Raw genomic sequence first — 27,148 nt, 5'->3', positions numbered from 1 at the left:
TTAATACGAGACAGATCATGCCAAAAAAATGAAACAAATGTCAGATTAAAGAAGTTTACAGAAATAGGAAAAATGAAGTGAACGTGTACTTGAACAAAGCCAAGAAGTATTGAGCAGAAACTAGTGTTGCTATGTCATTTTCCATTTTCGTGGGGTCAATCATAACCTCATATTCACATGAAAAGTACAAGACAAAGCTTCAGTACGACACAAACATAAAGACGATAGTCGTGGATTAATTGCTTCCAATCCCCTCAAGAAAAAAGATTTTGGTTGGACATAATTTAGCATTTCATGGATTTGTTTGTGTGGTTCTGTTTTCTTATCCCCTTCCAACACTACCTTAATTCATAAATCCAACTTCCTAAATCCATTCTATTCCATTCATTGTGTGATAGTTTGTAAGATTAGACACTATTCTAAGACATGTCGGACCAAGAAAATGTAGTATCGGAACATTCAACATGGCCGGAATTTGAGATACCAGATATGCTTTTACTAGAAAATGTTAAAGCATTTCATGAATCTATTGATAATGAGTGGGACTCACTTCAGAGATCAGCTTGTCAAACTGCAGCTGGAAGAGCTCTATGGAAACATGTCATTCATGATCCTGTTGCTGGTATACTAGCAGGAGAAAAGTATTTAAGAAACCTTCATGAAAAGATTAAAAAAGATCTACTTACCAATGCACGTGAAATATCTGGAGTTATTCTTGCTGTTCGGACATTATGGTTTGATTCGAAGATTGAAGCTGCCCTCAACTCCTTTAATGGTGAAGATACCCAAGTTGTTCTACTTGGTGCAGGTAAATTTCTCACTTACTTTTTCTGCATTTCAGAAGGTAGAATTACAGAATCCACACAAGCATATCAGAGAAAGTTCAATACGAAAAAAACAGAAAAAAAGAAGAAGAGAAAAGCCTAGTTTTTTCTGCGTAAAACCTCCAGCTTTTTGAACGCTAAAGTGGTCCAGTGAGTGTAACTTTTGAACCATGGTCCCTCCAAGGACTAGCACAAAAATGACATAGTTACAGTTTCTTTTCTTTAGATTTTCATGGTAAAACTTTCTTGCAAGGCCAGGAGGGTATAACGAGTACACAAATCTATTCTATCTATAGGGATGGACGGAAGGGTATACAGACTGAACTGCTTGAAGAAAAGCAAGGTATTCGAGGTTGATTTCCAGAAACTCTTACAAATGAAAGCAGCTCTTCTGCAAGCGGCAGTGGGATCTGCAGATGAATGCCGACAACTGACAATGATGGCAAAATCTCTTACCAGAGTAGCAGCTGATATCAGAGATGACGACTGGCTTGAGAAGCTTCAGGTATCTGGTTTTGTTGCAGAGAGAAATACAGTATGGGTACTCGAAGGTTTCCTCTATTACCTTTCCCACCACCAAGCTATGCAAGTGCTGAAGAGTATAGCTGATAACTGCACTTTGACCCACACAGTTCTTCTTGCAGATTTCATGAACAAGTCATCAACCACACTTTCTCCCTCCACCTTCCATTTCTATAGCGACTGGCCTGATCATCTCTTGCCGCCTCTGGGATTCTCTGATGTTCAACTTTCTCAGATAGGAGATCCAGAAGCCCATTTTGGTCTCATGCATGATCCCCTGAATCTTTTCAATAAGCTTCGGAACTTACCTAGGTCAGTCCAAACGAACCCAGATGATGGAACTCCTTGCTGTCGACTTTATTTGGTGGAGGCCTCTGGATCTCCCAACCAAACTGTTTAACAGAAGATAAGGAATAAAATGCAACATATAAAGCATAAATATTTTCCGAGACTCACTTATCAGATATAGTTAGAGGCATTATTCTAATTGTGGGCGTGGCCTTATATACAAATTGTGTTTGATGGTTTTGTAGTCATGTAATCATTATAAAATGAATGGATTTCTTTACCTCTGTACTCAGTAGTAATAGCTAAACTCGAAGGTGCAGGAAAGGATTAATTCTTTCGTAAATATTCTTTGCCTTTATCTCCTGAGGCGTACTTCGGCACTCGGATAGATGAATGCTTGTGTCAAATACTAGATTCTCCTATCTTCTTATTTTGTTTGAGGAAGCATATACTTGATACTCTTGTCGAATACTAACAATCACTTCAGCGAGTCTAACGTCAGACTTTGTGTTTGTACAAATATCTTGTGTTACATTGTCGTGTTAGGACCATACAAGACTACTCCACACTAGCCTCTTTGTCTAAAATGTAACAATGGTTGATCCAAAAGTAAAATTTCTAGTAATGGTATAAATACAGTTGTGCCTTTGTTTTGATCTTTTCCACTTACCGTGTCTGACACCCCATGCTGGTCTCGGATAGTAATACGAATCATGTATATATTTTATTAAAACAGAAAGCTGAAACTCGTATCTTCTGGATCTTCCGTGAAAACTGGATAAATGCATGTACCATGAAGAAACTCCGAGAATGTGTCTTGAAAAAGTAAGAGCTTAATCCTCTCAGAAAAGGAATCTAAAGTTTCATAGTTTAACACAGGTATCACGGTATCAGGGCGTTAAACATCAAGAGCGTGATCTCTCTCTCTATCTGAAAGTTTTTCAAGTAACTGCATTTTGTAAGTAAGAAAGGCATCTACAAAGCATCCAACACTGTACGAAAGAGTTTCTGGATTTGGGTAAACAGGGATTTCTTTTGGTTCTACCACAAAAATAGGATATCCTAACACAACACTACATCAACGGACAACAATGGAGATTGGAGATAGTATTCAGGTGAGAATCATCTAATCAATTGCAGAAACAGAATTTAACGTGATAATTTTATATAACGGTGATTGCACTAGTACACAAGTAGATGACGAGAGAAGCCATGCAGAAATAAATAAAGAAAAAAATAAGCTCGACATATAACATTGCGTCCATCTCAAAGGAGAAAGACGGCGAGAAGAACAAACATTGCAAGATTGTGCTGCCATAAGAACCTAACTTTCTGCATCCCCCACTCGAATCACATAGATGTACATCCAAAGTCCTCGCAGCTTCAAGTGTAACTGATATTTGACATCTTCCAATTACGGAAGAGATGTAACAATTAGACCTCAAGACAATTCTTAATACCCTTCTCAAACTTGTCAATTGAGGTTATGGTATCCATGAGCGAATCTGCCACCTTCTGTCTGCAACACAAAAGGTAAATTGTATTAGCCATCAATGGAAGAGTATTTAAAAGAAGTTTGCAGGGTTGAGATCAAAAGTTACAAAACACGAAAACAAGTAAAATTATAATAGTGAAAACTGAAATTACTAAATCATAAACAGGAATACGAAGGTTACACGCAGATGTTCATTTGGTTGTGGATTTAGAACTTGGTGAAGGTTAACAATTCGACATAGGTTTAACATAGAATTGAAAGAGATAACCATTGAATCCCATTGACATTAGATCTCTGGAAGAAGAGTCCCTCAAATGATGGCTAGATGGAAGAAATCTCTAACATGTAAAACTCCTACAGACAAATTAAATATTCAATTTAGGTTGTCTAATGTGCCAGATGGAATCTGAAATCCGTAGCGCAGAAAGTTTCCCAGGCAACTATTGTCTGATATAACCATGATATTTTGATAATCAAATATTTTATCACGGCACCCATAATTTAGATGCTATATGAGAATATGAAACGACGGAAAAAACACAATAATGTGGCTCAAGAAAAAGTAATTTATTCTGATGCATCTTAGTTTTTCCGATCATGACAATACAATGGAGCATACCTACTGGAGGCGAGTTGAAGATCAGCATCATTTGCCACACCATAAAGGGAGCTAAAAGATCTGCATATAAGAACAAAAACGAATATAAGAAACACAAAAGTAACTACAATATGGCCAGAGCAGCTACACATTCAAAGAATTAATCCCCTCAGCTTCAATCTGACAAATAGTTATATCAACTAATCTGAATTCTACGTCAACTCTGACCTTGCCCAAATTCAGCTCAAGTTTTCTCAAATATTAACTACAAAGATCACAGTCTATCATAACGACAAGGTAAACCGTCTAAATATCGGATTAAATAACTAAACTACACCGGAGATGGATTCAAGTGACAAACACGAACACCAGTCTCCACTATCAACTCCATAACCATGTCTCCTATTCCATATCAGTGAATTTTATACTATACTAATGCAAATCGAACATTGATACAAGTAATAAGACGTAAGTGTCAAAAAATAGATAACTTCATAACACAAAAAGTATAACAATATGCCACCTTATAAGATCCCCTAAAATAGCTTCAGTTTCCAACTTGACAGGATCTCTATCATCTAATAAAGAAGCTGCATTCTTCAAAATCAAAGTAAAAGTACAAACCTGCCAATAATTTTGCAAAATTTAGGGCATAAACAGATGAATCTTTATACCTAATAATAGATCATTTTCAAAACTGAAAAAATAAGGAAGAAATTAAACCTCAACTCCAGTACGAGATTGAAAAGAAACAATTGAATTCCTCTCTTGCGGTACGCAATCCCTAGTAGCAGATCTCAAAAGTGTTTGAAGGTGTTCAAAATCTTTGGCTGGACTATCAGAACTGTTCACTGTGAAATTCAATCAAATTAAACACAATATAAAGGAAGTCTAATCACAGAGGTGAGATGTGAAACCCTACTTATCAAAAGATGAGCATTGCGAAGACTGTCGCGAGAAGCATCAATTGGAGCTAAAAGAAACTTTGCCGCTTTCTTCTTCTGATCTCTTAACCAATCTTTAGGTCCCGCTGTTTAGAGAAAGAATAAAAAAAGAAAGAACAAGAAACTATTAGTAAATTGAGGGATTGGAGTTTTAGAGAGAAAGAGAGAATCTGTACATATTCCGAGGGAGAAGGCGAATGCTGGAGGAGGTTGAGAGAGAAAGGGAATAAGTGAGATGAGAGGGGAAAGAGCGACATTTCGGCGGTGGGTTTTAATGTCGAGAAGAGGTTCTTTCAGGTGGTGGTGGTGGTGGTTTTGCGGTGGAATTGAAGTTTTGGGCGGAGAGGTTTTTGGCGGGGGAAGATGGGTAACTCCAGAGATAAGGCACGCTCCTCCTTGTGCCATAGTGGATAAAAGTACAAGGCAATTATTTTTCTCTCTATCTATGTAAAGCAAATCCTACCCTTACCTTAACTGTTCAACAAAAAAAAAAATCCTACCCTTGACAACAAAAAAATGTAAAGCAAATCCTTGGCCATTGTGTCTGAAATTGTTCCTATTTCGATAATTCTGATTTAGTGAGTCATGAACCATGACTAGTCATATAAAATTTCTGTTTAATGTCGGTCAAATTTTATTTATTTATTTCTGACATCATTTTTTATCGTTCACACTCTAGTTTTACAATATTCCGGACATCATTTTTTATCGTTCACACTCCAGAAAGTCCTGGAGATCCCAGGTTCGAATCCCAGAGAAGGTGGAATCTTTGGTTATTTGAATTGAGATTATTAGAGTATAAATAATGTTGTTGGGCTTGAGGCCATTGTTATTGTTGTGCTATAGGCCCGGTCTTATTAGTGTTTGAGTAGGCTGTTATCGAGCTTAACACATCTATGATGTATCAAATGCCAATTATCACGACTTACGTAGATCGTAATCGTCTTCCAAAAAAAAAACCTGCAATCCAAATGGGAATCAACTGGGTAACAAGATAGTAAGAAAGTCCATCATGAGAGAGATTTGTCACGAAAACGAGGAGGACAAATGAAGAGTTAGAACTGACCGAAAATGAGTTTTGAGAGGTCTTCGGAAAGGTGGACGAGTTTGAAGGTTAATTTTTCTAGTTGATCACAAACTGGGGGCAGTTTGAAATTAACCACTTTTGAAACACTCCCGGGTCCGACACCTTAAGTTAAAGCCACGTGCACCTTTCCGGTAACTAGCGGAGACTTTATACCGCCTCCTGGGAATCACCAGATCCATTTCGCGGGCTCCGTTCCACTCCGCCGTGATTCTGCTCAACCGCGAAAGCGAGAGAGTTTAGAGAGAGAGAAGTTTAGAGAGAGAGAGAGATGGTGCACAGCGCATACGATTCGTTCGAGCTACTCAAGCTGAAGAACACTTCGACGAAGATTGAATCGGTAGGATCATACGGTTCGAAGATTTTCATTGGCTGTTCTGATGGTTCCCTGATGATTTACTCACCAGAATCATCAATTTCTTCTGATCGATCTCCAACATCAGATCGGAACATTCATTCTTTGGAAATGCGGAAAGAAAATTACGTTTTAGAGAAAACATTGACTGGATTCTCAAAGAAACCAATTTTAGCAATTGAGGTATCTGGATCAAGAGAGCTTCTTGTATCTCTTTCTGAATCAATTGCTTTTCATCGTCTCCCTAATTTGGAAACGATTGCTGTAATTACAAAGGCTAAAGGTGCTAACCTTTACTCTTGGGATGATCGGAGAGGGTTTTTGTGTTTCTCTAGGCAGAAAAGAGTCTGTATTTTCAGGCACGATGGTAATTCCCTCTCTCTCTCTCTCTCTCTCTCTCTCTCTCTCTCTCTCTCTCTCTCTCTCTCTCTCTCTCTCTCTCTCTCTCTCTCTCTCTTCGGTTTCTATGTTATTATGGCGAGCTAGACAAATTGAAAGAGAATTAAATGTGCTATTGCATTAAGGTGTTTGAATTTTGAAATTGTTTTTTTTTGTATTAATCAGCAGGATAATTTTGAAATTGTTGCTTCTTTAGGAATTGAAGTTTACTTACTTAAGAATAAATTCAAGTAGTTTAGTTGAACCCTCATATGCTATTTTGTTTCTATTTGTCTGATAAGTTAAGTTTTCTGCTTCTCATTTTCTTGTCCTTGTTGAAAAAAAGAAAGTAGAGTGGTCATTGTTGTTATTTCTCTTCTTCTTACATTTATTTGGTGAGATTGAATTGGGTTTGTTGTGTAGGGGGTAGGGGTTTTGTGGAGGTGAAAGAATATGGAGTTCCTGATGTCGTAAAGTCGATGTCTTGGTGTGGCGAGAATATATGTTTGGGAATTAGAAGGGACTACACAATTTTGAATACTGTTAGTGGTGCCTTTTCTGAGATTTTCCCTTCTGGAAGAATTGCACCACCTCTTGTAATTCCTTTATCCTCTGGCGAGCTTATTCTCGGCAAGGTATTTCTTTTCCTAGTACCTTCACTATTTCCATGTTTTTACTCTTAAATTAGTTGGCCAATATTTTGTTTTGAAACTCTAAATTAATATGTAAAAACGAAAAACTGTAGAAATAGTTTACAATGTTGAGAAAATAACTCACTCCAAAGAGGTGATCAGTCTACTTAGAGTTTTTCTCTAATGCGGAAATAACATGATCTTAGGATGCAATGGTGAATGAATACAACATAATAATAACACTCAAGATTTATAGAGGTTCCAAGCAACTCCTGCGCCCTTTTTGAGCCGCACCAAGCTAATCCACTATGAATTTGAATTCATGACATTCCAGAGTTACCATACACAAAGATTAGTGCACTCCCCAGTTACAATTCTCACTACAACTCTCTCACCCTCACACTTACGTAACTCTCTAGATCTCACACTCTTTCTTACTCTCTCACTTATACAAAGGATAACTTGAGAATAGGATAATTAAATATTGTGAATGAGCATGGCTATTTATAACCCCCATTCACCCGTAAGATCAAAAGAAAATAAATGTTTGGCCAATATTTTCTCCATACACCTTACCTTCATTTATGCATGACTGTATTTTTCTTCCTCAAAACAAGGAGGGGATGACTAAGCTTGCTTCTATTAAAGAAGAGTGACGGACTCCTTTGACAAACTAACATTTAGGCAATAACTAGTCCATAGCCTTTTGGACATTGGCTCTACCATTAAATCATCATTTGATACCACCACATTATATACAAGTCCTCCACAAGTCGGATAGACATGAAGCGACAAAGCTTATATTCCGGCAACCTCAGTCTGTACTTGAAATTAACACGTGGCAATTATCCTTTGAAACTATTGGTTTGTAGATGCATATGTTTATTGCACACCACTTGTAATTGGTAGAGAGAAATACAAATTAAGATCCGTCCAATATTTTATTATAGTAATAAAAAGAGAAGGGTGAAACTTGCATGATAAGATCCTTCAGAGTAGCACTATGCTAGCCATGAAACAAGTGGACGAGATCTTCATAGAATTAACCATTCAATGCCAAACGCCTACAGAGAAGACCAATGACAGAACACTTTGAGCAAACTGTGAATGAATAAGCTGGTAAGAGTACCTCTCTGTACATTTTGCGTGATACATGTTTAGTATCTAGATTTTTTACGGGTATGTATCAAGCTCCTGCTAAATGGGCGAGAATTGAGATAGTAAGGTTGGTGGTTTTTGATGGTTGCCAACGTGAAGTTTTTTACCACTTACTAGCCCAAATTCTTAGTTAATCGGAGACTGGTGAATTTGTCTAGTAGAACGAGCCAAGAGGTATGTCTTATGTGGTTGGGTCAAATGGTGATTTAATGCTAGGAGTAAAAGTCCAAAAGGCTACGTACGGACTAGTAACTACCTAAATATTGCAAGCATAGCCATCCCCTCCTTGTTTTGAGGAAGACAAATGGAGCCATGCATTAATGAAGGTATGGTGAAGGAATAGCTTTTGTGGCAAAGATTAGAATCTGGTTTGGAAATTTAATGGATGCATTAAATTCTCTTAATTCTTATGGGTGAATAAAAGTCTATAAATTGACTTCTTCGTTCACAATATTATCCATCCCATCTCAAGTGAGTTTCACCTTTGTACAAGTGAGAAAAGAGAGAGTGTGAGATCAACATAGTTTGTAAATGTGAGGGTGAGAGAGTTGTAGTGGATTTTGTGACCGGGGAGTGCAATAAACTCTGTGTACGGTAACTCGGGAAAGTTGTAACTTCCATATTCGTAGTGGATTAGCTTGTTGCGGCTCAAAGTGGATGTAAGACTTGCTCCGAAGTCCGAACCTCTATAAATCTTGCGTGTCATTATTCTTTATTTGCTTCGTGGTTATCTTCTATTTATTCACCATTGCATCCTAAGATCCTGGTATTTCCGCATTAGAGAAAAACTCTAAGTAGACTAATCACCTATTTGGAGTGGCTTTATTTTCTCAACAGTATGTACCTCTGAAAAATGAGATGAGTCAATGATGGTGAAGGTTACTTTAATTAATATACTTTTCTGGGGTCAGTTTTCACATAGATCAAAATTATTACTTCTTTCCAACTCCTTTGAACAAGTTTTATTTATTTATTTTATTATTATTATTATTATTATTATTATTATTATTATTATTATTATTATTATTATTATTATTTATAGAAAACCACTCTGACAACCTAGTGTTTACGTTGGTGGTTGATATTTTGGAAAATTAAAACTCACCATATAGCATCCCCTCCCTGAAACCGCTTCCGCAGCACTGTATGGTCAAAAGGCAATGTCTTTATACACTACTTTAGGAAAGTTAACAAGGCTGACATTTTCCTCTTAACAAGTTCGTCTAACTTGATCCTATCACGTAGTGGATCAATTAAACTCATTCCGCAGGCATGAAAACAGCTCTTTCATCTACATTTAAAAAAATAAATCTCATTCATCTACATTTCCAATTTTATTTTTTGTTTGGGTTGCACACACCTCCTTGAAGCCAAAATTATGTAAGTTATATGTTATTTGTAAAGGACTTCATCAAACTATTTAATCTGGTCAAGCATTAATAAATACTAACACATTAATCAGCTTTTCGTTATTTAGGATAACATTGGAGTTTTCGTAGACCAAAATGGGAAACTTCTTCAAGATGGGAGGATATGTTGGTCTGAAGCTCCAATAGCTGTTGTCATCCACGGACCTTATGCAATAGCTCAATTACCGAGACATATTGAGGTAACAAGGTCAATGTGTCATAGAATCAATACGTTTCTTGTCGTTCAAAAAAAATCAATGGTGTTTCATTCTTTGAATAACATTGTGTAGTTAATACTTGACTAATTTATGGTTGCAGATCAGGTCACTTAGAGCTCCTTATCCATTGGTTCAGACTGTTGCTATCCGCAGTGTCCGACGTCTCTTGCATAGCAACAACTCTGTCCTCGCTGCATTAGAAAACTCTCTTTATGGACTATTCCCGGTTTCTCTTGGCGCACAGGTACTGGAGTCCCTTTTTGCCCTCAAATTAGTAAATCTATTTCAGACAGTGACAGAAAACATGTTACCCCTAATATGAGTAAGGGCGGCCTCATGATCAAACAACTTTGGCGTTTGTTAAGAAAGTCATACCAATTTTAAACATTATACAGTTATAATTAGAAAAGGTGTTCACGATTTAGGGGTTAGGCTTTAATAGATAACAGATTGTGGAAGCTCGACCTTCTCATGTGTGATGGGAAAAATTCACTGTTCTTGTAGGATGTTGATGCACATGAATCACATACTCATAGCTTACATATGTATTAGGTTTTCTAACTAATGGATAGCATTTTAGACCACGGGTGCACAACGACCATGTGCAAAAGCCCATAGCATGGGTGACTTTGTGAGAAGATGTTTGAAGAAGAAAGACGGAAAATGAACTGTGATAAATGGAAAACATTTAACCACTTCTGGAGAACGTAAAAAGCATCAACATGGATATGATACCAGTGAGTTGCTAACTGTACCACTGATATGATTGTTAATGAAGGTTAGGGTGTGGTGTTTGAAACAGAGATCCTTGACAGGTGACAAAGTTGCAATAGGTGGAGAAGCAAGTTCAAGTGTTAGATGCTTTTAAGTGTAAACTCAAGGGTAATTGGAATTGAAGATGATTTCTAAAAAGATTAATAGTAAAGATGATGATAGTGAAATTTGTTTAAGAGATGGATGACGATTTATTAGGCTTACTTTATTAACAGAACAATAAGTATTTAGCAAAGCGACACAGTTCCACTATTAGCACCTTAGGCGATTACATCCTTTTTATCTCATCTCCTCATCGGATGCTATATTTGTGAATTTGTGTTCCTAGATACTGATACTATAAAGTATTTTATGCTTGACAAGTGATGGCCTTCTACTTATCTTTTCAACACAGATTGTACAATTGACAGCATCTGGCAATTTTGAAGAGGCATTGGCTTTGTGTAAGTTGCTTCCGCCAGAAGATTCAACCCTTCGCGCAGCAAAGGAGGAGTCAATCCACATCAGGTGATCTTAGTTGCGCTTTGCACAGCATGAGTAGTATTTCTGCAATATAATAATATAAACTTGAGTTTTTTTACAAACATGATATTCAGGTGTTTTATAGCTTATAGTTAGAACACATTATTAACTCTTTTCTTTCTCCATAATCCACACCCCTACCCTGCCCAGTGCTTCCTCCTTTTATGAAATCTTTGCCGAAACTTGCCTTGTTGTAAATCTCACTGTTTATGCAGAGTCCGGGGTACCAATTACAGTTTCCTCTTTGGTACCCTTATGAGATCTTTGACGAAATTTCCCTTCGTAAAAGTCTCATAGCTACCACAGATTGCCAATTAGTGGTGCTGAGTTTGGTTTGTCCCAAAGCACAGTTATGTGGCTGAGACTCGTAACGCCACAAATCTTGAATCTCATGCTTACCGCCTCCAAGCCCAAAATTTGAGAAATCTAACTGGAATCACGCGCCTACCAATTAATGCCTCAACAACTTTGGCACAACGTTTCCTCGTTCTCTATGGTTTGAAAAAAAACCTGAGTTAAAACCAACGACTCTAATACCTTAATAGGTAGGTTCGGAATCTAACATAACGTGACACAAATAAGAAATTTGGGCCCTGGACTCCCACAACGAAGAATATAGTGAAGTTGCAATAGGCGAGATTCGTGGTTCCAGTTGGGAAGTCCTTAATTTGGGGTTCGAGGCGAGATTCATGGATGATATTTTCTATTGGATACCTGGGTTACGTTGTGTTATCACTTCATGGGTTCTAATATTGTTCTTTTCGTGCTGACTCTATTTACTCGTTAGCATTGAAATTCTTCCAGTTAACCAGTTTCCGCTAAATTTTTTCAGATATGCGCACCATCTTTTCAACAATGGGAGCTACGAGGAAGCGATGGAACAATTCTTTGCAGCTGAAGTGGATGTCACTTATGTGCTGTCTATGTATCCATCCATTGTTCTTCCAAAATCACAGATGACTCCAGATCCGGACGAAGTAACTGATGTTACATGGGATGCTTCACATCTCTCGAGAGCCTCATCTGATACATCAGATGAGATGGAATCATTACCTCCTTTCCAGTTAGAATCTGAGGGGAATGCAGTGCTTGAATCGAAAAAAATGAGCCACAATACGCTCATGGCATTGATAAAGTTTTTGCAGAAAAAGAGATTAACCGTAATTGATCGGGCCACAGTTGAAGGGACAGAAGAGATCGTCTCAGATGCTATGGGAGATAGTAACATATCTTATGATTTCAATAGATCAAATATTGCAGTCAAGGTAACAGTCTCTAGATGCTGCTATCACATTGTGGTATAATGTGATCATTGCTATCTTGAGAAATTTTTAATCTACTTTTCATGGAAGTGAAACAGCTCTCTTTAACATAATTTATGCACTAGTTCTTGTCAATGGTTCTGGACCAGAAACTACCAAATGTCTTTGTTTTGTTGCATAGGTTCTTTTAATTTTGTTTTATATTTTGTACGATATTCGTTGACGTTGTCCATGAACTTCATACACCTGTTTGATCCGTCAGGTTGTAGTATGTTTTATATTTGTAATATGGACAAGGCACACATTTATTCGAGTTTATGTGGTCAAACATATTCGAGTTAATTAAGCAGCATAACAAGTTAAATGTCCTTGTTAAGGCACTTAGGGTTTTTTTGGTAACTCATGAATGACATTTGAGTTCTTCAATTCAGGAGCTCCTTCCTCTAACCATATTTTTTTATCTTCCTCAGGGCCGGAAGAACTTCCATGCTAGCTCAGGTTCTAGGGAGATGGCAGCAATACTAGATACAGCTTTGTTACAGGCATTGGTGCTCACTGGGCAGTCTTTGGCTGCATTGGAGCTCCTGAAAGGTCCCAACTATTGTGATCTAAAAATATGTGAGGAATTTCTACAGCAAAGAGATCACCACGCAGCATTGTTAGAACTCTACAAGTGTAATGGGATGCACCGAGAAGCTCTCAAACTTCTAAATCAACTAGTAGAGGAGTCAAAAAATGACCAAGGGACATCTGAACTCATTCAAAAGTTTAAACCAGACACTATTATCGAATATCTGAAGGTAAATGCATTTAATTGCTCCTTATCCTTACAGATCGAACTCTTAACTGAAAGACTGAGAAAAGACTTCGGAGTTAAGAGTCGGGAATCGTTATTGAATGGGAATCTAAGCTAATGATTCTCTTGGGTGAAATTTTTTAAGCAAAGAAAAGATTAGTTTTGAGTTACGTAGATCATAGTTATTTAATTGAAATATTTCTTCTACTTCCGTTTTCTTGCTCTGAAATGTACAAATAGTTGAGATCTTGTGTCGGACTGAAGCTTTCTCTAATTTCATGCTCATGTAGTCATGTGTACTGTTGTTTCCTTTTTTCACTTCACGAGTTGTTGACTTTCGAAGATAATATTTCATGACTGAGAATGTTATAGTTGATTTAAACTCAAGAGCTCAGAATAGAGTCCTTTGTTTCAAGAAGAGAAAAGTGTTAATAAATCCAATGAATGATGGAGGGTTGGGACCAATGTTTAACCTTCTAACTGATATATTGCAACAATTTTTCTTACGCAGCCCCTTTGCAGCGTTGACCCTATGCTCGTTCTAGAGTTCTCTACAAATGTTCTTGAAAGCTGTCCAACACAAACTATTGATCTCTTCCTCTCCGGAAATATTCCAGCTGACTTGGTCAACTCCTACTTAAAACAGCATGCACCCAGCATGCAGGCCAGATACTTAGAGCTTATGCTTGCGATGAACGAAAATGGAATTTCCGGGAATCTGCAGAATGAAATGGTGAATGAATTGTTCCTTTGCTACTCTATTACTCTTTGCTCTTGTTGCTAAAACATGCATGGTTTATTTGGGTCTCACGCCTGACAGGTGCAAATATACCTGTCTGAAGTACTTGATTCATACGAGGAACTGAAAACTCAGAATAAGTGGGACGAGAAAGCCTATTCTGCGACACGTAAGAAGTTATTGTCTACCTTAGAAAGTATCTCAGGTTATAACCCAGAGGGTCTATTGAAGCGTCTTCCTCAAGATGCTTTATATGAGGAGCGTGCCGTTTTGTTGGGGAAAATGAATCAACACCAACTTGCCTTGTCTCTATATGTTCACAAGGTATTTGAATGACTCTTCATGTATTTATAGTAAAGACACTAAAATTAAAAAGTCGCCATATTGCAGACTCACTAACAGAAAAGTCTAAGATGCATTTTTTTAATAAACTAAATGCACTCTTAGAACTTTTCTCACTAGAATCTCACCTTAATGTGTTGTCTGCAAGGACCCACAATGATACACCAGTCAACGTGTTAATTTCTTCTCCCATTGAAGCTTGTCACCAAATGTATTGCATGTGGAGGCATGCATGTGTAGTTTAACAACTTTCCTTTTAACAATCTTGACATTGTTAAGTGTTAACATATTGAGCTTTCCCACTAGGGTCATTTCTATTAGAGTTTCACATGATTGCCTTCGACATTTTTTTAATGTTAGAGATATTTCTTTGGTTTTTCGATAATTGTTAATCCCCGATTTAACTCAAAATTACTGTACCTCATTGGAATAAGAACGATACTAGTGCAGCGACGTGTTAGAAGGATGAAGCATTATCCACATTATCATTCTAAAACATGAGCTATGAAATTATCAATTTGGTTGGCTTTGTGTGCTTGTCTTGTATTATAAGCATACTCTTAGCGCTAGGTTTCCAAGAATATTATGTAGGAAAATCCAACCATAAAGTTAGCTGGCTCTTATAATGAACATCAATAATATGATCTGGGGAAAAACTTAACAGGAACAAAATAATCTCTATCTTAATGGCAGCTAACTCTTCATGTCTCTGGTAATGTTTAAATGAAAGACATTTGCTGAAGACCATAATTCTGGAGAGGGTGTGAAAATAATAATTAGATTTTGAACATGCAATCCATAAATTTTAATATTAATAGTACAAGTTGAGCATTTTTTTTTTTGCTGTTATTGTTGTTTTAAATGGTATATAGGCATTTTTCTTCTTTTTTGCTGAAGCTCTGGTTTGTTGTAATCTTTAGCTTCATGTTCCTGAACTGGCACTAGCATATTGCGACCGGGTTTATGATACAGGGAAGCATAAACCCTCTCCAGATTCGTATGGAAACATTTACCTTACGCTTCTGCAAATATATTTAAATCCCAAAAGAACAACAAAGGAATTTGAAAAGAGAATGACAAATGCTGTTCCGTCTAATAATGCTTCCATCCGGAAGGTTCGTTCCGCCAAATCTAAATGGAATCGTGCTGTTAAAAAAATCGCTGAAATTGAAGGAGCAGACGACATGCGAATCAGCCTTAGCAGCACTGATAGTGGACGTAGTGATGGAGATGAACCCGTCATTGAAGGAGATTCTACAATTATGATCGATGAGGTTCTGGATTTGTTAAGCCAAAGATGGGATAGAGTTCATGGAGCTCAGGCACTCAAACTCTTGCCAAGAGAGACTAAACTACAGGTATGTTCTTTCTGAAGTCAAAAGCTCCTCAATACGTTCGATGCTTGCATGTGCTCTAAGATTACAATATTTTCGACTTGTCCTACTCAAAACTGAGCAGGTTTTGATGTTTCAGAATGTCATAATATTCAAATGGAATTCAGAAGATTAGATTCTAAAACCATGTAGTAACATGAACCATAATTATGAGGAACAACCTCCTATGTAGCTAATCACAAAAAATGTAGTACTAGTAGTTATAAGTTAAGCTGGCACGAGAAGTTAGTGTGACAATTTTCATACAACTTTTCACTCTTTGTATCTGTTAATGAAGCAAACCATGCTAGAAAAACTCAAATGAGGGGTCACTTTCATTTGAACAAGAGAAAGTATAGCTATAAAAATACGAGGAAATGTACAAGTATAAAAAAATAAAAGACCAGGAGACCGAGATCTAGAGTACTAAACCATTCGGCGCAAACATAGGATCCCAACTTAGTATCAAATTCCTAAAAGACACCTTTCCAATATGTTCTCTTAGCCCAACAGAGGTCAAACCCCCTCTGTATTTGAGGGGTCACTTACATTACATGTTGATTTTTTTTATTTATAGACTTCATGGTCAAATGATTTCAAAAAAATATTGGGTTGTTTTTTGCGGACTCCGTGATCTTAGATTGGTTATGTTTTCACTCTATTATTTTTCATGGAAGTTCTTACTTTTCTCGACTTCTTACAATTTAGTTATAGTTGCACAATATTAAAAGGTTCTTTATGTGAACAGAACTTGCTTCCATTTCTTGGACCGCTTCTGAAGAAATCTAGCGAAGCACAACGTAATTTATCAGTAATCAAGAATTTGAGATGTAGCGAGAACTTGCAGGTATGTATATAAATGCAGCCTATGTTTTCGTAACCATGTAGTAGTTACCGATATGATCTCTGCTCTGGCCACCCAAGCCCAAGTCCAAGCCGGAGCCTGATGGGTATTCAGTTTTATTTTTGGTGAATGCTCTACACTTACTAAGCTTGAACTCGCACCTATAACTTGTTTCCAGATACTCCCTGAGCAATGTGGAATATTATAATTTTTCTCCTTAAAATCATTCAATTTGTGGAACAGGTGAAAGATGAATTATACAAGCATAGAAAAACGGTGCTGAAGATCGGTAATGATAGTATGTGCGCTCTCTGCAACAAAAAGATTGGAACTAGTGTCTTTGCAGTCTACCCTAATGGGAAAACTCTAGTCCATTTTGTGTGTTTTAGAGACTCACAAAACCTAAAGTCTGGTACAAAAAGCTCACAGCTACGTAAACACGGATACTAAACTTTTTTTCCGCTCAGATTTGATGATTGTTTTATATACAGAGCGACATTGATTCCTTAATAAGCACGACTCACATGGAAACAAGTGAACCTTGACAGATAAAAGAGATATCGAAGATATCAGTGTCGTGCCCTTCCAAGAGCTAAAAAGAGTAGAAGTTCTTGTGACAGATTCTATGGGGCCGCAAGATCTGAGGAAGGATGGAATGTGAGAATGTTGGTGTGAATGGATAAATTTGATTTGTTTGCAAAGATTGGTGGGAGAGTGAAGAAGGATTGATTATTAGCCGTTGACATGATTGTTTATGTAGAAAATTGTTCACATTTTATTGATCGATTCATTTGTAATCCTATGTATTGACGGTATTCAGGTTCAAATTGTTTTATTAGTGCTTATTAGAGTCCAACTCTTGCTCATCTTTTCTTATGAAAACTAAAGTTAATATCAAAACATTATTTCCTCTTCTTAAAACTGCTTATCCTGGCTCTATTAACTGTTTCATTCCCAAATAGTGGTAGAACAATACTCCATGGTTGTAGACTTTTAGTCTCTTGTCTAACCATGGAGGTCTATTATCATTCCTCCCAACTCTTCTCCATTAACACTTCCTTTCTTTCGTATCAACTTCACTGTGCCACTGTGCTTGACGCCTTGATAGTCCACCAGTGGACTTGAGTCTAGTGTGAAGAAAAATACAAAAATGACTCACTTTTTTCGATTTTAAAGAAATTTCACGCAAAGTCCCCCATATTTCGTTGACGGACGAAATATTTTTAATTTTTTTTTGGAGAATTCGACTACTACTCGTTAGAAAGCATTGATACGTATACAAAATCGCTGTCGGATGAGGATCACTCGGTCCATTGGCCACCACTAGTCGTGGCATTGATACCTGTACAAAATCTCCATTGGCCACCACTAGTCGTGCAATTCCCGGGAATCACATTCTATTCCGGTCCGCCAAACATGGCCTATGGGTGTTAAAAATGAGGATATAGTATCAACATAAACAGTTCTGGTTCCAACTAAATGGGTATTCGATTGCCCCCTTTGATCTGTAGTACTTGATTAGAGAGCTTAGAGAGAGAGAGAGAGAGAGAGAGAGAGAGAGAGAATTGGGAAGAAAGGTGAATCAAAGAAGGGCAGATTGGGGGGAAAATGATAGAGGCAGTGATGATCATAAACACACAGGGAAAACCTCGTCTTTCCAAATTCTACGATTTCGTGGTTTGTTTCTCTTTCTCTCTCTATCTCATTAATCAATCCCCTTGATTATTATTATTATTATTTGTGTCGTCTTCAGATCGAAACCCTTACTTCGTTCACGATCCTTCTTAGCCTCCAGAGAAACAGCAGGAGCTCATACGCAGCGTCTATGGAGGTCTCTCTCTCTCTCTCTCTCTTGAAATTCAATTTTATAACCCTAGAAATCAAAATGTAATCAAACTTCTCTTAACAGTTTTGAGTAGTAGAGCTGAGAATGTAAGCAACTTCATTAAAGCCGATTCAATTTTTGGTCCAGTAAGTAATCTTCATCTTCCCTTCCTTTTTTGCTTAATTGAATGATTGTTTAGAAAAACTAAAACAAGGGTAATAATTTTCACCTATGAATGAAAATTTCATAACTTGGAATCAATTTAGATAAGATAGAGGAACAATACCCAAATAACAGTAACAACTTGAATCTCTCATGAATATCTGCAGATTGAGAACTTAATTTACACAAAATATTTGTAAGGGGGACTTTTATCCATCTACAAATTTTAAATACACCATTATATTGCTTGTGTTCTTTTGAGTTATGGGTTCGAATCGTACTAGGCGTGCAAATCTATATGATTTAACACTCTGTCTCCATACCAAGGAATTAAATTCCGAAAATATATCGGTCGAAATAACCAAAATATTTCCATTTCCATGCCTACCGAGATTTCAATCGAAACCAAAACTTAACAATGCCTTGTCAAAGAAATAAATTTTGAAATATTGCGGTTGAAATGACCAAAATATTTTCATTTCCATGTCTACCAAAATTTCCTTCATTGCTCAATACCAACCATATTGTCCTTGATTTTAGGCACTACCTAGGGCCAATGCTCATTGACCTAGTTCCACATGGTACAAGGTTATTCCTTGGCATGGATCTGTCTTAAACCACCCCAGGCTTCTCCACCCGGCCAATCTAGGCGCCAAACCCACTCAAAAGGACAAGCCGATATGTAAGACAGTGTGCTATTTCATAACCTAGGTCTGGAAGGTCTTTCTTGACAATGTTGTAAGTGCCTTTCACGGGAAACTTCCTTTTCGCATCGTTATATTGTTTCGAGTTTGAGCCTTGAGGAATAGAGAAAACCAACAGATTTCATGTTTTACCCTTTTTCTGAAGAGCTCGTCAACTCGTTTACTTATTGTCACATCGCGAGGTAGAACTAAAACCTACTTTAGTTGTTTCTTCATTGTCTTTATAATCGTAAGCGCTATTTTCCTTGGACATTCTTACCTTACGTGGTTATTTAGTGTTTCCATCTCTTGGTTTACTATACATTCGTCAAGGTCTTCATATGACTAATTCATTTCTTGCAGGACATTCGGCTAGTGTACAAGCACTATGCAACGTTGTATTTCGTTTTTGTATTTGATGGTTCTGAAAATGAACTAGCTATGCTTGATCTTATACAAGGTACGTTGTGAAACCAGTTTTGTCTTATGGAAGGTTGTGGTATGTTTAATATTAAACAATCTTGCCATACTATTACTGGTAATTGTATGCATCCGCCTGCAATCTATCGAGACCAAGCTTATAAGATTAAAATTTGTAGACTACCAAGAGAAATACGAAGTTGGAGGATAAGATTCTAGGGAGGAGAAAGTTAGTGATAGTAGTAAGAACATATGGATGAGAAGTCATTAAGATGGCATTGATTTCTTGGACAATGGAATAGTTATTACACAAGGAAAAGGGTTTTAATCTCTTAAAATGGACGAAGGATGACTTTTAGTATCAGAGACCGGGACAGATTCTCTTTTGCAATTGTCCTCCCGTGGACGACTGGACATGTCTGCTACTCTCTCACTGTATTCTTTACATTTATGGAGTCTCGTGTGCTTTTTTTTTTCCTTAACTTGAACTCCTGTTGTTTTCAGTATTTGTGGAGACTTTAGACAAATGCTTCAAGAATGTGTGCGAGCTTGACGTTGTATTCAATTTTAGCAAGGTCCTCACTGTATTCTTTATATTGCATTTCAACTTTTTGAAATTTGCAAGTCTATCCTAGTTGAATTGTTTATGGTACACATCAAAATTCAGATTTCCATTTCCTTATGTTAGATTTTATCGTATTAAATCAATCCGTCGTTTGCAGATGCACACCATTTTAAATGAGATCATATTTGGAGGTCAAGTTCTCGAAACAAGTTCAACCGAAGTCATGAGGGCTGTCGAAGAAATTACCAAGTCCTCTTTCTCTCTCTCTTGTCGCAATTTGGTTTATGAAACTTCACGTTTTCTCTCTCATTTCTTTCTCCGAATTGGGTTTATACTGCTTTTCTGTTTGTACAGGTTGGAGAAGGCATCAAATGCTATTACACTCCCAAGATCAGTTTCTAGCTGGCAGGGCCGGTAATGAAGTTTCCAAATCACTTCTGTATATGAGACAGAACTCTTTGTGATGTTAACCTTTTATTCGCCTCATGTAAGAAGAATCTTTATTGAGTTTTTTCCTGAGTGCCTGATTTGATAGACCACTGGATGATGCATCAGAATTCTGTAGTAATTGTCATTTGGTAGCTATAAATATTTCAACTTTGTGCCTAGCCTTGACTATTGTAGACGGGCCAGACATGCTCATTTTTTTGTCTGTGCTTGCTCTGAACACTAATCTCACGAATCGATGACAAACGAAGACAGGATGTTTAAAGAAAAATGATAGAAGAGGTTACAAAAGTAGACCTATAACCTATTCCAAGCCTAAATCGGAATCAACTGTAAAATCGAGAGTGAAAAATTCCATAGAGAGAGAGAGAGGGGGGGATAAACTTCTTTCTAGCACTCCATTTGGCCTCCGAACTAATCAAACAAAGATGGAATCTATCCCAGCGAAGCACCTAGTATTCGGTAGAGCTAGGCAAGGTATGTTTTCTAGAAACCTCTAACAAGAGGAATGTCGTCCACGAAGTTGCTTCAACACCTATCTGTTGGGTGCGAATTGGATGATAGGGTTGAGGGAGCCAAGATAAAGCTTAGCAGAAGATAAGGGCAGACTTCTCTATAACCTTCTTTGGTGACTTGGTGTCTATCATGGAAGTTTTTCTAAATTGTTAGATATAATTTATGCATAGGATTATGCGCAAATGGTCCCATGGTCTAGCGGTTAGGACATTAGACTCTGAATCTAGTAACCCGAGTTCAAGTCTCGGTGGGACCTTCCTTTTTTTTTTTTTTCCTTTTTTATCAAGCTTGTCTTAGACTCTCACCTCATGATTTTCACTAGCTTCTCATAAAATAACATTGCTCCATTTTACTGTTGTTCTCCACCTTCACCACCACCACAGCGACTTCGGCTTCTCATAAAATAACATTGCTCCATTTTACTGTTGTTCTCCACCTTCACCACCACCACAGCGACTACGGCTACCCTTCACCACCAGCACCACCGAAAACTGAGGGGAGCCCCTTTCCGTTCGTCAAAATTGTGAGGGAAGAAAGAGAGAGGATGAGTAAGAGAGAATGAAGAGATGTAGAGCAGAGGACACGAAGAAGATAGGAAAAAAAAATATGTTGGTTCGGTGGTTGTGAAGATGGAGCAGAAAGAGGTAAAATCAAGCTTATCACATCTTATCAATTCAAAAAAATAAAAATTGGACTTGAAAAGAGTTCCTTATTCTTTCCTTTTTCACTGAAATCTTTGTATTCCCTGCAACTAAAACTATATTCCCCAAAGTGGATACCAACAAAAAGTACATGATGAAAAAGCAAATCCAATAGGGGTAAAGTTTTGTTTCTCTTCCATTTTCATTCCTTTTTGATTCCCCAAGGAAATAAATGAGAATCTTACACTTGAGAAATAAACAAAACAAATGTTACAATTTATACAATCAACAATTTGCAATTCTTGTTTTCAAATCCAAAACCCTATCTCTTCCACCTCTCCATCAAACCCCCCAAAAAAAATCACTTTTTACGCCGCTTGAGATGCTCTTACCACACATAATGGAAAGCCATGGCATTAGATATTCTGCAATCATAATTTTTGAAACTCGGGCTTGAGAGAGGGCGAAAGAGAGTATGGGGGTCACCACTGTACAAGCATTCAAATGTGGAGCCTGATATTATTACCAATAAATCATGAAAACTTCAATCATATATTCTACTCTTGGACCGGTCTCTCTGTCGCTGGAAAATCAACTGGTTCAGGGAAGATATCACTTGATTGTTTCCTGTTCCAAGTAGTAATATCACCTCCACCATATCTTGCACTTCCTTGAGGTCCCATAACTCTAAAAGATTGCTTAAAACTGCTACTTCCACCCTCTTTCTGGGAGCGCGATATTGCAACTATATCAGATGAACTGTGACGCCAACTACCGAAAATAGAAGCATTCCATGATTCCCTCGATGAAGCTAGCCTTCCTGAATTTGTATCTTCTCTTACTACTTTCAAGGGATTCTCCAATGCTTTAAGTATGTATCTCATGAGAGGTCGTTTCGATGGTTTAGGATTAAGGCATGAACGAGCCACTATTGCCATAGCCCATACCTCTTCCAATAGGTCTTCATCTACAATGAGAGATGGGTCGACGATCTTTGTCACTAGATCACGTTCGTATATGCTGATACAAGGAAGTATTTGTTCCAACCACTCAGTTGTTGTAGAATCATTTGGTGCACTTAATCCCAGTTTACCAGTCACCAGTTCAAGTAAAATCTTCCCAAAGCAGTAAACGTCGTAAGCACAAGTTACTGATGGTGAACCTGCATATTTTCAGAACCAAAGTCAGAAGAAATCAAGCATTAGAAAGAAACTACACTAAGAAGGATACTGTTTCTTTTTCTAAATTCTGAAATCTGAATTGATTTTGTATGCTAAACATAAGTTTTTGCATTCATTTTTTCTATCTAATTGAGTTAGATCTTGATACAAATCTTCGTGACGAATGCACAAAGAGAAAGAGAATTAGTGCAGTAAATGGTACATACTTGTAGGGGCTTGATTTGAGGACCTGGAAATCAAACAAAAAAGAAGGTATTGTTAGAATAAACACGATAGATATGTTACAAATTAGTATTTAGTACATGCATCATCAGGAGATGGACTACGGCTCTTTCTCTCTCTCTCTCCCCTTGGTCGACCTGAGTCGATCGAGTAGGCGCGCCGAGGCACAACCTGGGGACTCGCACCAAGGTGACTTGAGCCCTCTCCCGACCTTGCGCCTTGGTAGCCTAGGGACGCCTCTATGGGCCTTTGACAACAGAGTAATACACAAATGTATAACTCCTTAGAAAATTCGTACGGGTGTAAGGTTCGTAATGTTCTAACTTCTTCAGCCTCATTTATTAAAGTACCACTAACTTTTAGTTGGTCCGTTATCACATTATGTTTAACAAGCCTTACGACCAAAAGAAACTCAAGCGATCGTAGCTCATCATTAGTTTGTGACTTTTAGTAGCAAGAATTACTTCGACTACGAGTAAGAAAGGATGATAAAAAGAAAAGATTCACAGTACTTACTGAGGAAAACGCAACAACCTACTGACAACATTCTGATGAGCATTCCCTTCTTGAGTGCATACTTCGCTCAAGCTCCCCAGACGCACTTCATATTTATCATCGAGAAGAATGCTACTTGCTTGAACATCTCTTTAACCAACAAAAATTAGTCTAATCAGTATTTGCTTCATAAAATCTCAGAGATATACTAGAACGGTTAAACAAGGAAACACATAATTTTCAGGAAAGCCGAAGCACACAAATCCCCAATAATACCCCGATCAACTGATGAAAGGATAAATATAATATCATAAGAGAAACTAAAGACATGTGAAGACATTCCCGGATACCTGTGGACAAGGGGTGGACTACATTCATGATGCAGATAAGATAATGCCTCAGCAGCTCCTATAGCAATCTTCAATCTTGTTATCCAATCCAAAGACTGCAAAGTATCATCATCTTCCTTACTAGATTTTCGAAACAAGGAATTAGACAAGTCCCCATTCGGCATATATTTGTAAACCAAAAGCTTCTCGTCTTGATGCTCCAAACAGTGTCCTAATAGAGAGATCAACCTGGTATGTGATGCTTTAGAGAATAACTCTAATTCCAGCATATATGAATCCTTCTTGGACGAACGCATATCGATCCTCTTGATAACTACAGGACTACCATTTTCTAGGACACCTCGAAAGAGATCACCCGAATGACCGTTTTTAATGAGGTTTAAATCGCCAAAATCACCAGCTGCTTTGACGAGTTGCTCATACGTAAAAGCCTCTCCCAAATTCTGATAATTAACCGATACTCCGGTAGGAAGCGGGCTGCCTTCCGCACTCACAGGGGCAGGGCCGATACCTCTCCCCCTTTGATCAGCAAGGGCCCTACGACGCATACATATGCAGAAAACAAGCAATGCAACCAAAACTAGAACAAATCCAAGGCCTCCAAACACTCCTGCCAATATAAGTTTCAGCCGCCTGTTACTCTTTCGTGCTATCCCAGGCCCGGGTGGTTCTGTTGTGTTTGGCAGCCCAAAGTTATCGAAAATCAAGCCTCGTGCAGCATAAAATCCTCTGCAGTCCTCCAACGTTCTCTGGTTTGACACATTCTGAAGGCAATTGCTACTGAGAGAAAAGTTCCGGAGAGCATCCAGAGGTACCTTGCCTTCTAAATAATTCTTAGCCAAATCGATAAAACCGAACCTTCTAAATTGAGAATCAAGAGTCCCATAAAATTGATTATGCGAGAGGTTAAAAGTAGCAGTACTGGCATTAACGTTCGAACTCACACTAGGAAGAACACCCGAGAAGTTATTTAAGGAAACGTCGAGGAAGAGCAATTTAGGCATTGACCATAATGAATCAGGAAGAGAACCAGATAAAGAATTCTTCCTCAAAACTAAAAGCTTGAGCTGAGTGAAACTCGAAAACATATTATTAGGCAATGAACCAGTAAGGGCATTGTCCCCAATCACCATTTTCTGTAAATTTCTCAACCCATTCAAACCCATGGGTAATGATCCAGACAAAGAATTAAACCCTAAATCAAGGTCAACAAGGCCAGATAAATCACCAAGTTGGGTAGGAATTGAAGAAGATAAATTATTGTTTGAAAGATTCAAGATTTGAAGATTGGTTAAAGTGCCAAGATAGGAAGGAATTGGTCCAAACAATGAATTTGAAGAAAGATCAAGAACAGTAAGATTATTAAGAGAAGAGAAAGAAGATGGAATCATTCCAGTTAAAGAGTTTTGAGATAAATCAAGAACAGAAAGACGCGATAACTGACCTAGGGTTGAAGGAATAACACCAGTAAGATTATTACCAGATATATACAACAGATTCAAATTCCCTAAATTTCCAAGTGAAAAAGGGATATTTCCTGTAACAGAACAAGCCCTAAGATCAAGAAGCTGAAGTGATTTAAGTGATGAACCAAACCAATTAGGTATTGGTCCAGGAAGAGAAAACCCAGAAGCATTAAATGATGTTAAAAGGGTTAAATTTGCTAGGGCATCAACTGAGAAATTAGGGTTTAGACGACCAAGACGAGTTCGTTTAAGACCTGAAATATTAATCCCAATTACTCCACCACCATTTGGAAGACATTGAATCCCTACCCAGACTTTACAAGGATCTACCTTTCTAGGCCAATCTTTACCTCTTAAACCTAAAGAAGACCTTAGGGCAAATAGTGCAGATTGTTCAATAGAACTTAACTGACCAAACCCAGAATGAAGAATCAAAGACGATAGCATAAGAACAAAAAGTAATGAATACCCTCGATCCGCCATGAATGACTAAAGCCCTCCCTATAGCTGAAGATGAAAATGAAGATGATTTAATGATGAATATTCAGATACTTCTTCATGTTCAAAACTTCTTTGAGCTTCATGTTCTATTACATGTTTGTTGTTTCATTCATCTATAAACAAATCTGAGATAAATTAAAATTGGAAATTTTGAACTTTCTCTCTCTCTCTCTAAAGTACTTACCTGAATAAAGGGTAGGGTTTGATTCTGAACTTTGCTACTTCCAAAACCAATAATCCATTAGACCCTTTCTTCTTTTGTGTTTATATTTATTACCTTCCCTTTTCTTTAAATTTTCTCTGTGTATTGTTACTTTCTCTCTCTACCCTATTTAGTTTTTTAGAGAGAGAAAGTGATGAGTAATAGTAGTAGCAGAGGAAGGTGTGACTGGTTTGTTTGTTTGGTGTAGTTTATCAATCTATATCACTCTCTCTCTCTCTCTCTAAAACTCTGTATTATATTCAAAGCTACTCTTTTCTTCCTTGCTGTATTTTTAAAGAGAGAAAGTTTTTAGAGAGAGAGAGAGAGAGAGATGAATGTTATGTTTTTGAACAACTACCATAAATGAACAAAACTATTCCCTCCAACCGCCTCTTCTCTCCTCACCCTAAAATTCTCTTTCTTTTTTACTTGGATCGATGAACCTTCTTCTTCTTCTCTCTCTCTATTAATGATCATTTTTGAAAAATAAAGGTGTCGGATTTATGAAGTCGACAGAATACTTTTCAGCTGTGTTTATTTTGGTAGTGGACTTGGCTTTTTTTGCCTTAGGGTTGACCTCCACTTGTTTGGATCTGGCCCAACTTGAGTACACCACTTTGACCCGGATATTTGTAAAGGAAAAAGATCTTGTCTAGTGCCCTACTTGTCTACTTTTCCTCATTTTCATATTGGAAGATGTTGAGTTCATTACATCTATTAGACATAAATACTTGCTTATACTATTTGGTTTTCATCGGTCTGTCCGGAAAAACAACGAATACTTATAATTGCATACATCATCGCTGTAAAAAAAAATTGAGACGGTAAGCCTGACCTGATAGGTTTCGTTTCAACCAAGGTTCACTGTCAGGACAGACCTGTCAGACTCAAAATCAAATCCAATCTGAGATCAGG

The 27,148-nt window shown here is 37.5% G+C and overlaps 5 protein-coding genes and 1 non-coding gene across 9 annotated transcripts; 4 read left to right on the top strand and 2 right to left on the bottom strand.

The window, feature by feature from the left end:
• The first annotated feature begins 247 nt into the window (after nt 1-247).
• LOC147565243 (Leucine carboxyl methyltransferase) lies at nt 248-1,914 on the top strand. Of its 2 annotated transcripts, XM_086651721.1 has the most exons (3): nt 287-808; nt 1,121-1,375; nt 1,469-1,914. In XM_086651721.1, the coding sequence occupies exons 1-3, from the start codon at nt 427-429 to the stop codon at nt 1,744-1,746; spliced, it is 915 nt and encodes a 304-aa protein (XP_086507847.1). In that variant the 5' UTR covers nt 287-426; the 3' UTR covers nt 1,747-1,914. The 2 variants fall into 2 exon arrangements, with proteins under 2 accessions (XP_086507846.1, XP_086507847.1); XM_086651720.1 differs by having other exon boundaries at nt 248-808; nt 1,121-1,914.
• An 865-nt stretch (nt 1,915-2,779) lies between these two features.
• Nucleotides 2,780-5,181, bottom strand: LOC147565242 (plasma membrane fusion protein). The gene is made up of 6 exons (XM_086651722.1): nt 4,848-5,181; nt 4,650-4,757; nt 4,451-4,578; nt 4,251-4,351; nt 3,749-3,808; nt 2,780-3,153 (listed from the first exon to the last, which is right to left on the bottom strand). Exons 1-6 carry the CDS (start codon nt 5,074-5,076, stop codon nt 3,069-3,071), a joined length of 711 nt encoding a protein of 236 aa, XP_086507848.1. The 5' UTR covers nt 5,077-5,181; the 3' UTR covers nt 2,780-3,068.
• A 531-nt stretch (nt 5,182-5,712) lies between these two features.
• On the top strand, nt 5,713-17,478 carry LOC147565241 (vacuolar sorting protein 39-like). The gene is made up of 12 exons (XM_086651719.1): nt 5,713-6,477; nt 6,912-7,123; nt 9,756-9,887; nt 10,006-10,149; nt 11,074-11,186; nt 12,034-12,466; nt 12,934-13,263; nt 13,771-13,992; nt 14,080-14,322; nt 15,261-15,698; nt 16,462-16,560; nt 16,801-17,478. Exons 1-12 carry the CDS (start codon nt 6,027-6,029, stop codon nt 17,005-17,007), a joined length of 3,024 nt encoding a protein of 1,007 aa, XP_086507845.1. The 5' UTR covers nt 5,713-6,026; the 3' UTR covers nt 17,008-17,478.
• Nucleotides 17,479-17,982: 504 nt separating this feature from the next.
• On the top strand, nt 17,983-20,820 carry LOC147565240 (Clathrin adaptor complex small chain family protein). The gene is made up of 7 exons (XM_086651718.1): nt 17,983-18,234; nt 18,346-18,388; nt 18,467-18,528; nt 19,591-19,687; nt 20,152-20,222; nt 20,370-20,461; nt 20,567-20,820. Exons 1-7 carry the CDS (start codon nt 18,166-18,168, stop codon nt 20,628-20,630), a joined length of 498 nt encoding a protein of 165 aa, XP_086507844.1. The 5' UTR covers nt 17,983-18,165; the 3' UTR covers nt 20,631-20,820.
• A 539-nt stretch (nt 20,821-21,359) lies between these two features.
• On the top strand, nt 21,360-21,431 carry TRNAQ-CUG (transfer RNA glutamine (anticodon CUG)). Its single transcript has one exon. It is a non-coding gene; the product is annotated as a tRNA-Gln (tRNA).
• Nucleotides 21,432-21,988: 557 nt separating this feature from the next.
• Nucleotides 21,989-26,838, bottom strand: LOC147565238 (putative LRR receptor-like serine/threonine-protein kinase At2g16250). Of its 3 annotated transcripts, XM_086651716.1 has the most exons (5): nt 26,216-26,838; nt 24,065-26,037; nt 23,736-23,864; nt 23,204-23,226; nt 21,989-22,978 (listed from the first exon to the last, which is right to left on the bottom strand). In XM_086651716.1, the coding sequence occupies exons 2-5, from the start codon at nt 26,011-26,013 to the stop codon at nt 22,374-22,376; spliced, it is 2,706 nt and encodes a 901-aa protein (XP_086507842.1). In that variant the 5' UTR covers nt 26,014-26,037; nt 26,216-26,838; the 3' UTR covers nt 21,989-22,373. The 3 variants fall into 3 exon arrangements, with proteins under 3 accessions (XP_086507842.1, XP_086507841.1, XP_086507843.1); XM_086651715.1 differs by having other exon boundaries at nt 24,065-26,838; XM_086651717.1 differs by lacking the exons at nt 21,989-22,978; nt 23,204-23,226 and having other exon boundaries at nt 23,732-23,864; nt 24,065-26,708.
• Nucleotides 26,839-27,148: the final 310 nt, after the last annotated feature.

Source organism: Eschscholzia californica, unplaced genomic scaffold (assembly GCF_041429995.1).
Source record: "Eschscholzia californica isolate CP2 unplaced genomic scaffold, dmEscCali1.0.p SCAF_1, whole genome shotgun sequence".
Lineage (NCBI taxonomy): Eukaryota > Viridiplantae > Streptophyta > Magnoliopsida > Ranunculales > Papaveraceae > Eschscholzia > Eschscholzia californica.
This window is presented reverse-complemented; position numbering and strand designations above follow the sequence as displayed.